This window comes from Vipera ursinii, assembly GCF_947247035.1.
Source record: "Vipera ursinii genome assembly, chromosome: 1".
Lineage (NCBI taxonomy): Eukaryota > Metazoa > Chordata > Lepidosauria > Squamata > Viperidae > Vipera > Vipera ursinii.
In genome coordinates, this window is record NC_139512.1 from 47411184 (window position 1) to 47424552 (window position 13369).

A 13369-nucleotide genomic window follows, 5' to 3' on the forward strand; every position below is an offset into this window, starting at 1 on the left:
TGGAAGACAACTGGGAGCCAATGCAGCTCACGGAGCAGAGGTGTAACATGGGAGTATCGGGAGACTCCCAACACAACTCTCACGGCTGCATTCTGTACCAGTTGGAGCCTCCGAGTGGTCCTCAAGGGCAGCCCCATGTAGAGAGCGTTGCAGTAGTCCAAACGAGAGGTCGTGAGTGCATGAGTGACCGTACGCAGGGCATCCCGGTCTAGATAGGGCCGCAACTGGCGCACCAGGCGAACCTGAGCAAAGGCCCCCCTAGTCACAGCCACTATGTGATCTTCCAAAGTAAGCCGTGAATCTGGGACGACTCCCAAGTTGCGAGCCCTATCTACGGGGGGTAATAGCTCACCCCCCATAGAAAGAGATGGAATATTCTGAATATCCCGGGATGCCGGTATGTACAGCCACTCAGTCTTGTCGGGGTTGAGTTGTCTGTTCCTCCCCATCCAGACCTGAACCGCTTCCAGGCAACGGGACATCACGTCGAGGGCATCACTGGGGTGGTTTGGGGTCGAAATAAAAAGCTGGGTATCATCAACGTACTGATGATACCCAACTCCAAAACCACGAATGATCTCACCCAGCGGCTTCATGTAGATGTTGAACAGGAGAGGCGAGAGGACTGACCCCTGAGGAACTCCACAAGCGAGAGGCCTCGAGGTCAACCTCTGCCCCCCTGCCAACACTGACTGCGAACGTCCCAGGAGATAGGAGGAGAACCACTGAAAAACTGTGCCTCCCACTCCCAATCCCCTGAGACGCCGCAGCAGGATACCATGGTCGATGGTATCGAATGCCGCTGAGAGGTCTAATAGGACTAGGACAGAGGAATGTCCCCTGTCCCGGGCCCTCCAGAGATCATTATTGTTAATCCCAAAGTCCTGCTTAATTAAACTGGAAATGGACAGGGCAACATTTCATCCAGAGCATCACTTCTCAGAGGTTTTAGAACAAGGGCCACGAACCCCCAGTCCGTGGACCAGTACCGCTCTGCAGCATGCCAGCAACTGGTCCACACAGACAAGCAAAGCCCCATCCACAGGATGCAGGCAGCACACAAAACCATGCCCCCTCTGGTCCACGGAAAAACCTTTCTCCACAGAACCTGTCCCTGATGTCAAAAAGGTTAGGGACCTCTGTTTTAGAATACAGAACCCTTGAAAGGAAGTATACTTGTCACCTTTTCTTCAACTTTTCTTCAGAATTTGATCATGGGGTTATGGAATAATATTTTTTTCTCAATACACAAAAATTGAGCTTAGAAATGAGCAAGAAAAATTATTCGTCATTATCAGCTTCCTTACAGGTGGAAAGAGATAGTATTAATTTCATTAACTGGATGTTAATGATATTTCCATTCTACTGCTTCTTGGACATTCAAACAGTTGGGTTTTTTTGCAGTGTAACATATTTGTTTCTGGCCAATTTCATGAGCTAGTTCAATGTATCAATGTATACCAGGGTCTTAAATTCCTAGAATTCTTGCTTCCCATCTCTCAGACACAAACAGAAGGATGAGACATCATATGAATAGAAGCCACCTCTGGAGACTGGGGTTCTTTCTACTGTACCTTATAAAAATTCCTATAGATGCTTCTGGTTGCATTTAAATGATTTTGTTTTTGGTGGAACCCTAGGATTCCATGGAATACAACTTGGAAAATCCTGGCAAGACAACATAAATTTCCTGTGTGAGACAATTGAGCTGTCCAGACATAGCATGTTGCCTCCAGGTAGAAGCTGCTGTGTAATCTAGGCCCTTCTACAGAAAATGATACTGCATGAAAATAAAGTAGTAAGATGTTGTTCCATATGCCTTAGCCCTAGGTCAGTGATTCTCACCCTCACAGCTCTAAGATGTGTGGACTCAGCAAAAGGGGATTATGGGAACTGAAGTCCACACATCTTAAAGAATCTTAAAGCTGCTCCACTACGAGCAATGTAGGTGGTCTATGTGGAATGTGGTCGAGAATTCAGCCTTACTAATTCTTCCTGATATACTGCATTATATAAATTATTATTAACCTGCTTTAATTTTTTATGCTTTGTAATATTTGGCTGCTAAATGTTACAACAGTGGCTTAAAGACTGATTTTGTTTAAGCCAGCATGTCTTGTGTCAAGAGAATAGAGAAAGAGAGAAAGTAGAAGAAAAGTAGAAGAAAATGAAAGAAGACAATTAAACAATTTATACCAAAAGTACATTTCAATTGAACTCCATTAATTGAACAAGGTAGAATTATTATCTTTCAAATAATGTAAAAAGGTACATAGGCAGAAATAGGTCATAGTAAGCTAAAAATAATAAGAGCAAAACAACAGTTGATTATAAGTTTACATATTTACCATCTTAACACAAAGAAAAATAATTATGTTTACAATTAAAATGAAGTAGAAATTTTTAAAAACTATCCATATAATTTTATCAGATTGTTCAATGTACCCATTTTGGGCAGCAATATCAACACAAGGTTAGTTAAGCATTTTTAAAAAAAAATAATTAGGACAAATAGATGTTTCATAGTTAGGCATACTGTTTGATTTAGCTTGAACTTTCTAAGCCTGTTGTGAGCAAAATTGATGTATTTTGTCATTTTAAAAAAGCTCAAGTAAGAATTCATAAGATCTTCTAAAAGTGGCTATCCATTGCTGAGTGGAGTAACATGTAGGATATTTTTCTTTCTTCTATAATTACAAACTTTATGAAAGTAGTGAAAGAGTAATTCATTTTTGTAACTTTAATTATACTAAATGGCAACTGAACCTTCCAGTAAAGTATAGATTTGATAGCACACTATTTTTCATCCAATGATTACAAGGATCTGATGTCATCTCCCAATGCATATAGAAACAAATAATTATTTATTATATACATGGATTAACAGACTGAGTAGGCAATCATTAAGGGCTAGGGTTTGAGAGGTGAGCATTCTTACAAAAATGGTTGCAATCGGTCACTTGCCCATAAATGGTTGGTATTTCTACTTACAAGACGCTTGTTTACTACAAGAAGAACTAGCTCCTTCCTACCCAAGATGCTATCAACCCAGGAGAGGTATTCATTTATCAAATTTATGTACTGCTCATCTCGCACTGTGAGGCAACACCAGGTATGCAACCAAAAGAGGTGTCTAAAGATAATATAAACAAGGCTATCCTACCAAAATCTGTCAAGTTTTTTTTATCTTGTGATAAATTATCTGAAGTAAAATGAACATTGACCTGGTCAAGTTTGAATGTGACATCAAATTATTCAAAGCAATAAAACAGAAAATGTTCTCCAAGAGATCTAGGTTTTAAAACAGCAAATCTTGTTCTAAGGAAGCAAGAGAGATGGGATAAAAATAACAACAAAAACCCCTGATCACATATTCACATACATGGTGATGAGATGTTTTGGGTCTCATGTCTGTTCTGGAAATGAACCTTGTAAGGAATAATTTCGTGAAAATGTTGTCCTGCTATGTTGTTGCAAAATTTGCAAACTCTGTGTAGGACATTAGTAGGAAAGAAATTAATAAAAATAAATCTACTAATTACATTACAGCTTTATACAAGATGACAGTGTGAACATATGTAAAACACTGAATAATTGATCACTATACCTTCAAAATGACTGGAAAACATACCAGGAAAATAAAATGATAGAGATTGAAGCAAATCTCCTGAGAGACAGGATTAAAATGTGTAAATCTCTTAAAAGACAAGAGAGTAAATAATTGTACATTTGATAAATGAATGGGGAGGCTTTCTTTTTTCATAGTACAATCAAAGTTCTTTTACTCAAGCTACATAATTCACAGAAAAAAGCACTTTGTCCTACAGTGCAGTTCACTTCTTCAAATTGTACTGATGACTGCCAATTTGATGGCATTAAAGTGTTAATGAAATTTATAAACAATAAGGCTACAAGTGGCTGGTTAACAGGGCTATATATTATGCTTCCAGTATATTTCTTAATACCCTCTCCTGAGGAACAGAGTGATTGCTGAGGGATGTATCATTGTCCTTATCCTTCTTATGGATTTTCTGTAATAAATGCATGGCATTATATAAACAGACAATTGAACTCAAAAAGTGCTTGGTCTGAGCTACTACAACTTTTCTGACAGTTTTAAACTTATAGTTTTATATAGATGGTTCATAGGAAAGCGGAATGTATCTTAAAAATTCCTACCAAAAGAATTCATTCCCTTTATAATAGGATATAATGAGGATTTCCAATATCCAAATATTATTTTCCGTAGTGATGTGCTATAATATAGACAGCTTACTATTTTCCATGGATTCTTGAATATGTAGCACCACTGCAGACTGGTAACCTCCAAGTACACCATGAGGGTGGCTTTGATGGCTAGAAAGTTTATGGACTCCACAGTTGCCCTTATGATGGCCAGAACCACTGCTGTTCTTAGGGAAGACTGTTTGGCCCCTATAGAGTTGAGCCTGATGTTCACATAACCCAAATTTGCTAAGCAAAATGAAGATATCTCTTCGGAATGCTTTGGTAAAGATAGCATAAAGGAATGGGTTAGCACAAGAGTTGAGTGGATAGAACAAGACCAGCAGAATTTTTGAGTTGCTGACTGTTATCAAGGGTCTATTTATAACAGCGGATAAGGCATAGAATGAGATCGGTGCCATACATAAAAAGTCAGTAAAAATTAGCACAGCCATCCTTTTTGCAATGACTGTATCTTTGTCCCCTGACTTGTATTGGGGATTCCGTACTGTAATATAAATTTTAATATAGCAAGCACAAATGATGATGAAAGCAACAATGTTCAACAGTAAAATAATTATAATGTAAGCTTGATCTACAGGTGTTTCAGTGTCCATGGGAAGGCAGATGCTAACTTTTCCATAACTACTGACTCCAATCAGTGGTAAGAGGGCAAGAAGGAAACATATCAGCCAACCACCCAACATAATAAAAGATGCATGCCAAAGACGAATTTTTTTATCTAAGCGCATGGCAAACGTAATAGCATACCACCGTTCCAGGGTGATTGTAGTCAAAGTAAAGATTGATAACTCACTAGCAAAGACAGTAAAAAAGCCAGCTGTGCTACAACCAGGCCCAGTTTGCCAATCAATGGCATAGTTATAATACTCTGATCTAGTATAAAGATCCACAGAAGCAATCAAGAGAAGATACAATCCCATACAAAGATCAGCAAAAGCCAAGTTACACATCAAGAACCGTGGAACAGTCAACTTGTAGTGGCTAGTGAGTAAGATAACGAGAACAAAAACATTGCCCACAATGGCTAGCAAGTTTACAAACCATACCACTATCCTCAGAAATCTGTACCCCATTACATCTTCACAGGGGTTGAACTCATCAGGCCCTGGGATGCAACTAATATCGTCATTACCTGTACAGATAATATAGTCATAATGACTATCAAAAGTCACAATATTCTCTTGGGGGTTCTTGAGTTCTTGACCAAATCCATCTTCTCTATTGTTATGTTCTTCAAAGAAGACATAATAATGGGAATTTCCATGAAGGTCTCTAAATTTGGAATTCTCATCGTGAACAGCATCAGTGTGATCTGAATAATCTTCTGCATAATCTTGATAGAAAGGAGTCCTGAAGGTACTGGAAGATCTTCTCTTGCGAATGCTGAGATTGTTAGTTTGATTACATAGCAGGAACTCCAAGATTCTAAAAAAGCAATAGAAAGCATGATTAATAAAATATGTAGTTTATCTAGAGCAGGCAAATTAATCACCGGGGACTATTTATTGTGAGCTAAGGCAATATTATTTGAGAAAAATGCAGCATTCTAGTGTTGGAATTAAGCTACATTTCTAAGCTCTTTCTAATTATGATAACAACATTTTGATTAGACAACTGTCCCTTTAAGAAAGCTATTACCTATTTAATTATACTTTAGTGTTATCACACTGCATTTGCTTTTATTTCTGTTTATTATAACAAATTGCTATGCTTCCTTGCCTTTATAAAATTCTTTTATACAGTTTTACTGTAAGAATCATGCTTCAGAACAAATGCGATCTAATCTTATTAAATTGCAGCCGCCACTGAGTATAAAATCTGCTTTAAAGAAGTTCAAACAGTATTTAATTTAATCCACGGTGAAGAGGTGGACTTCATTTGGTGCTTAAATAAACACGACTTTCTATGGAGAGAATTTGAAAGTCTGAGTGCCATTACAAATGTTTGCTCTTTCATTTGCATCATTTCTGATGTGGAGAAAGGTTGAAGAGGTTTCCGAAAGTACATTTCTATTGTTGAGCAGGTTTATGAGCCAGAATAAAATTCCTTAGGTAGTTGGATTCTAACCCATTTAGAATTTAATATCATTTTTAAAACTTACCCTTTAGCTTTCTTCCAATTCTTGAAAGCACAACAGTGACTTGGGTATGACAGAGCAGCATAAGTTAGATAAGGAAAAGTTTTTACTGGGGGGAATTTCTTTAGAGTCCAGGTATTTTGAGCCATCAGTTCTTTCAGGTTTTCTAATCCTTTTGCTGGAAATGTAGTGATACATGTCCGGGAGACATCACTGAAGATATACACAGAGGGAAAATTAATGTCAGTTTCTGATAAAAATGTTTCATGAATCTTTATTTAATTTACATGCCATACAACTGTCAAATGCTTTAGAACAGGGGTAGGCAACCTCGGCTCTTTTATGACTCATGGACTTCAACTCCCAGAATTCCTGAGTCAGCATAGCTGACTCAGGAATTCTGGGAGTTGAAGTCCATGAGTCATAAAAGAGCCGAAGTTGCCTACCCATGCTTTAGAACAATTAACAAACACAGAAATTAAGAGCCACATGTAGAACCAAAGCCTAAATGGTCTTGAGGAGTCCTTGGTGCTCTCTAAGCTTGCTTGTTTTCTTGCTGACATTTCATTGCTGGCAGTTTCTAGCTGTTTCAGAACTGTTGGTGAGACCATTAAAATTCATTGGCGCTGTTTGAATTTGTTCTGCCAGCAGCAAGATCTGACTGCTGGCCCAATGATGGATTCTATTGCATATCAGAGCTGTTTCCAAAGGAGGTAGAGGGGAAGAAGTCCCGGGGCTTATGGAGCAAAGGAACTGGATGAGGCTGTCGGCAGGCACAGAGGATGGGAGAGAGGCTTTTGGAGGAGTTGGTGGTGGTGGTGGCAGCGTGCTCCAGGGGCAAAAAGAAGCAAGTCCTCTTTAAGGAAAAGGTGGAAGAGTCAGGATCAGAAAAAGGAAAGAAGGCAAGGTTGTCGTGCAGGAATACAAGCTAATTTGAGGGCTAATCCACATGGAGCCCCATTTCCATCTGTCCTGTTTGCCATCGTTCGCTCCCTAGAGACTAAAATGGATGATCTGAAACTTGAGCTGGCCACGAACAAGGAGTGTATATCGGAGGTGGTGATCCTTTGAGAGTTGTATGCAACATAATTTCATTTTGATGTATGCTGATTGGTGTACATTCAAAGTGACAATAAAGTTGTTGTTGTTGTTGTTGTTGTTAAGCAGTGGCTCAGGGAGTTAGGACGCTGAGCTTGTAGATCAAATGGTCGGCAGTTTGGTGGGTCGAATCCCGAGTGCCGCGTAACAGAGTGAGCGCCTGTTACTCGTCCCAGCTTCTGCCAACCTAGCAGTTCGAAAGCACATAAAAATGCAAGTAGAAAAATAGGGACCACTATGGTGGGAAGGTAACAGTGTTCTGTGCACCTTTGGCGTCTAGTCATGCCAGCCACATGACCACAGAGATGTCCTCAGACAAGTGCTGGCTCTTCGGCTTTGAAACGGAGATGAGCACTGGCCCCTAGAGTTGGAAATGACTAGCACGCAAGTGCGGGGCAACCTTTACCTTTACCTTTAAGGAGTGCTATTGGCTGTCAGTTTATATTCTGGTGTCTTGCCTGTCTGGATGGGTGGGGGTGGTTTTAGGGATTGTTTGGTTGGGATATTTACTAATGGCTCTTTGGCAGTTTCTTGATTGGGGTATTGCATACTTGATTGTTGGTCTGAAGTTGACCTTGGAGTTAATCTATGCTGATCTGACTGCTGATTACTGGTGGAGAGATGCTGGAGTCTTTTTCTTCTTTGGGCTGGCTGATTGTCTCTTTTGCATAATCTATAGATGTTGTTAATATCTATGTGTCTATTTGATAGTTGATTTGTCAGAGTGCTTGTAGAAATTCCCTGGCATTTTTGGATTTGGCCTGGTCTAGGATTGTCACATTTTTCCAATTGAAACTATGGATAAATTTGTCTATATGTTGTGAAATTAAAGAATTTTCATCATGTCTTCTGACTGCTAATTGGTGTTCATGGATGCATTCAGACCAACAATCAAGTAATACCCCAATCAAGAAACTGCTAAAGAGCCAACAGTAAAGAAATCTCTAAGACCACCCCCACCAACACTGACAGGCAAGCCACCAAAATGTCAACTGACAGCAAACAGCACTCCTTACTGGCACTGATGATGTTATCTAGTTGGGTAATGAAATTTCTGCAATAAAACAAGCAAGCTCAAATAGCACCTAGAACCCCTCATCTCGACCCTGATCTACAACTATTCTCCCTTATTGGTCCTACATGGTTTTGTTTATAGCTGAACCAGTTTCTTCCTAAGAACTATATTCTGTACAAAGAATAATGCACTCCTAGCCTCCTATACTAGAGTGTCTAGAGTCTAGGATTTTTTAAAGTATAAGGTAAAGGTAAAGGTTCCCCCGCACATGTGTGCTAGTCGTTTCTAACTCTAGGGGCTGGTGCTCATCTCCGTTTCAAAGCCGAAGAGCCAGTGCTTGTCCAAGGACGTCTCCATGGTCATGTGGCCGGCATGACTAGACGCCAAAGGCGCATGGAACGCTGTTACCTTTCCACCGTAGTGGTCCCTATTTTTCTACTTGCATTTTTACGTGCTTTCAAACTGCTAGGTTGGCAGAAGCTGGGACGAGTAACAGGCACTCACTCTGTTACGCGGCACTCGGGATTCGACCCGCCAAACTGCCAACCTTCTGATTGACTAGTCAGCGTCCTAACCCACTGAGCCACAGTGTCTCTTTCTTAAAAGTATATGTGCAGCCTAAACAAGTATAACTTTAGAATTTGTCCTAACGACCTTTTCTTTCCAACCATCACCAAAATGGTTAGCAATTTCTCCATCATCCACCATTTTATTTATTTATTTATTTATTTATTTATTTATTTATTTATTTAAATTTTTATACCGCCCTTCTCCTGAAGGACTCAGGGCGGTGAACAGGGCATATCTTAAAACTACAAAAATACAAAAGTTAAAAAGAGAATTAAATTATTGCCCACAATAAAAAGAGTAAAAGATATATATAAATATTAAAACCCTAAGTAATTCCCCATCAGGCCAGGCCAGCTTGTTCAAATAAATGGGTCTTTAACCCACGCCAGAAGGAGCGGAGATCCGGTGCCATCCGGAGCTCAACCGGCAGCTGATTCCACAAAGCCGGAGCGCCCACAGAGAAAGCCCTCCCCCTGGGGGCCACCAGACGACATTCTCTGACTGGAGGCACCCTGAGGAGGCCCTCTCTGTGGGAACGCATGGGGCGGAGGGGAGTCGATGCCGGCAGCAGGTGTAAGGACTTAAAAACCATCACTAAGACCTTGAACCTCACCCGGAAGACAACTGGTAACCAATGTAGCTCGTGGAGCAAAGGTGTAACATGGGAGTACCGGGAAACTCCCAAGACAACTCTCGCGGCCGCATTCTGTACCAGTTGGAGCCTCCGAGTGGTCTTCAAGGGAAGCCCCATGTAGAGAGCATTGCAATAGTCAAGATGAGAGGTCACGAGCGCATGAGTGACCGTACACAGGGCCTCCCGGTCTAGATAGGGCCGCAACTGCCACACCAGGCGAACCTGTGCGAAAGCCCCCCTGGTCACGGCTATTACATGATCTTCTAAGGTAAGCCGTGCATCCAGGAGGACTCCCAAGTTGCGAGCCCTATCTACGGGGGGTAAAGACTCACCCCCCATAGAAAGTGATGGAACGTTTTGAATGTCCCGGGATGCCGGAATGTACAGCCACTCAGTCTTGTCAGGGTTGAGTTGAAGTCTGTTCCTCCCCATCCAGACCCGAACCGCCTCCAGGCAACGGGACATCACAGCGAGGGCATCACTGGGGTGGTTTGGGGTCGAAATGAAAAGTTGGGTATCATCAGCATATTGATGATACCCAACTCCAAAACCACGAATGATCTCACCCAGCGGTTTCATGTAGATGTTGAACAGGAGAGGTGAGAGAACCGAACCCTGAGGAACTCCACAAACGAGAGACCTAGGGGCCGATCTCTGCCCCCCTGCCAACACCGACTGCGAACGTCCCAGGAGATAGGAGGAGAACCACCGAAGTACTGTGCCTCCCACTCCCAATCCCCTGAGACGCCGCAGCAGGATACCATGGTCGATGGTATCGAAAGCCGCCGAGAGGTCTAATAGGACCAGGACAGAGGAATATCCCCTATCCCGGGCCCTCCAGAGATCATTCACCAGAGCGACCAATGCCATCTCCGTGCTGTACCCGGGCCTGAAACCCGATTGGTACGGGTCCAGATAATCCGCTTCATCCAGGACCAGAGGGAGCTGATGCGCCACCACACTCTCAACAACCTTCGCAAGAAAGCGAAGGTTGGAGACTGGACGAAAGTTGTTCAAGAGAGCTGGGTCCAAGGCAGGCTTCTTGAGGAGAGGTCTCACCACCACCTCCTTCAAGACGGTGGGGAAATTACCCTCACTCAAAGAAGCAGATATCACCGCCTGGAACCAGCCTCGTGTCCTCTCCCTGGCTGCATAAACCAGCCAGGAAGGGCACGGATCCAATAAACATGTGGTGGAGCTCAACCTCCCCATAATCCTGTCCACTTCATCAGGGGTCACAGAATCAAACTCCTCCCAGATAACATTGACAAGACCCCCCGTGTCCTGATCGTCAGACTCTGCCCAGCTGGAGTCCAAACCGGTCTGAATCCGAGCGATTTTATCCGACAGATGTTGACCAAACTCCTCAGCACGACCCTGCAAGGGATCCTCCCTCACCTCCTGATTAAGGAGGGAGCGAGTCACCCTAAACAGGGCGGCCGGGCGATTATCTGCGGACGCGATGAGGGCAGAGAAGTAATTGCACCTCGCTGCCCTCATCGCTGCGAGATAAGACCTAACATAGGTTCTTAACCGCAACCGATCGGATTCGGATCGGCTGGACCTCCAGCAGCTCTCTAGGCCCCGTTTCCGACACTTCATCTCCCGGAGCTCCGCGGAGAACCATGGAGCTCGATGGGATCTGCACTGGGTCAGGGGCCGCAGGGGTACAACTCGGTCCAGTGCCTCAGTGGCTGCCCTTTCCCAGGCTTCCACTAAGGCATCCGCCGAGCTGTGAGCGACGGAGGCAGGTGGGGATCCCAGCGCTGCCTGGAACCCGAGAGGGTCCATTAAGTGTCTGGGGCAGTACCATCTAGTAGGTTCCGCATCCCCATGGTGGGGGGTGGCAAGACGGAAGACCAGCCACAGGAGGTGATGATCGGTCCATGACAGGGGCATAATAAATGGAGAGCCCCCACCAAGATCATCCAACCACCGTCCAGATAAAAAAACTAAGTCAAGGGTGTGGCCTCCCTCATGAGTTGGTTCAGAAATTACCTGCGTCAGGTCCATGGCCGTCATGGAAGCCATGAACTCCCGGGCTAACTCAGATGACCCTCCCAGGGATGGTAGATTGAAGTCACCCAAAACTAGAAGTAGCCGCTCTCCCACTGTGGCTTGTGCCCAGGTCCGTCCCAGTCCAAAGGGGAAAAAAAAAGGAGGCAGATGGACAATTAATAAATAAATTAATAAATAAGTTGGTAGTCCGCTATGTCGCCACCGTTGCCACAGCCATCGTTGCTGCCGGTAAAACAGGCCAGCAGGCCTCGAAGACGCCGCCATCGCCATCACCGTCACCGCCATCACCTCAAGCAGCCGGAACCAAACGAGTCGCTGTCGCCATGGTCGTCCTCTCCACCGCCCAGAGCAGCCCGAGGACGCCGTCACCATAACCGCCTCCGTCGCCGGCAGCGGCTCGAAACCAGCACAGGGGGCAGCCTTGTCAATAAAGTAGCAAGCGGCTACTTTTGGCATGACCTTCCTCAATTCTGTTGCTTGACACCCTCTTTCTCCAACTTTTAGACAGAAATTCACTGAATTTTTATGCCAAGAGGCAGCTGACATCCAGTACTATGGTTGTTTTTAACCGGAAAAATATTTTTAAACTTTTGCTTGACTTAGTATTTCTGAGTTATCTTTGGCCTGTTGACTTTAAATTTGAAAATTTTAAACTTCAAAATAATATTATCACACAGCTAAGAAAAAAAAGGAAAACTTTTTTTATTCTTTAAAGAAAATCAAAGTTAATACATTCAAAATAATTTACAAGCCACGCAAAACAATTATAAGAATAATCCAGTTCATCTGAAAGTAAATTAAAGTCACTGAAAAATTGCAAAATCTCTCTCTCTCTCTCTCTCATTCTCTCTTTTCACAATGAAAATGACTTGGATGTCTTCCCATTTGTTAGTTCACATGTGCCCTTATGCCTGCCTTTTTAGCATCTTTGGTACTATTGAGATTGGAAACAGTAATTGCTTAAGGCATTATGTAAGACAGTAATACTTTTAGCAATGAATATTTTGTACTATCTTTGTACTTTGTACTATATGCATATCTTTTTATCTCTGTTGCTATTATATAAACCATTTTTTAATAAAAAAACCATACATTTTTAAAAATTCAATTGTCATCGTACTTTATCACTAAGAGCTCCAGGTTGCAATCTTGGAACTTGCTCCTCAAATTTACCACTTAACCACAACCTTATTTGGTAGCTTGGGTTGTATGTTTCCATGGCAGAAAAAAGAACTGAACCTGAGGCCTTGGTGGAGCAGTGGGCTAATGCCTCCTTAAGTAACACCAGCTGCCTGCAATTAGTGCAGGTTCGCATCCCACCAGGCTCAAGGTTGACTCAGCCTTCCATCCTTCCGAGGTAGGTAAAATGAGGACCCAGATTGTTGGGGGCAATTAAGCTGACTTTGTAATAATGCCGCTTGGGGGGGTGTATGAAAGCCCTAATAAGCAGGCATATACATAGAATGAAGGCTATTGCTAAGCACATTGGTTTGTGCTTAAATTGTAAGCCGCCCTGAGTCTTCGGAGAAGGGCGGGATATAAATGGGATTAAATAAATAAAAAATAAATAAAAAAAATATGTGGCACCCATGCCATAGGTTCGCCACCACAGAGCTTTATAATCAATTACAAGCAACATACACATTTACAAACACATAGCTGTTTAATTCTGTCTATGACTTTCTTAAATTAAACTTTGCTTAACTAA

The 13369-nt window shown here is 42.6% G+C and overlaps 1 protein-coding gene across 4 annotated transcripts in view; it reads right to left on the bottom strand.

Moving 5' to 3' along the window:
* Window positions 1-4091: 4091 nt before the first annotated feature.
* Window positions 4092-13369, bottom strand: part of TSHR (thyroid stimulating hormone receptor) — a 48268-nt gene continuing 38990 nt past the window's right edge. For all 4 annotated transcript variants that reach the window (XM_083375330.1, XM_083375332.1, XM_083375331.1 and 1 more), the window contains 2 exons: window positions 6350-6538; window positions 4092-5673 (listed from right to left, as the gene is read on the bottom strand). In XM_083375330.1, the coding sequence (XP_083231456.1) occupies window positions 4257-5673; window positions 6350-6538 (1606 nt within the window). In that variant the 3' untranslated portion in view covers window positions 4092-4256. The remainder of the gene's footprint in view (window positions 5674-6349; window positions 6539-13369) is intronic.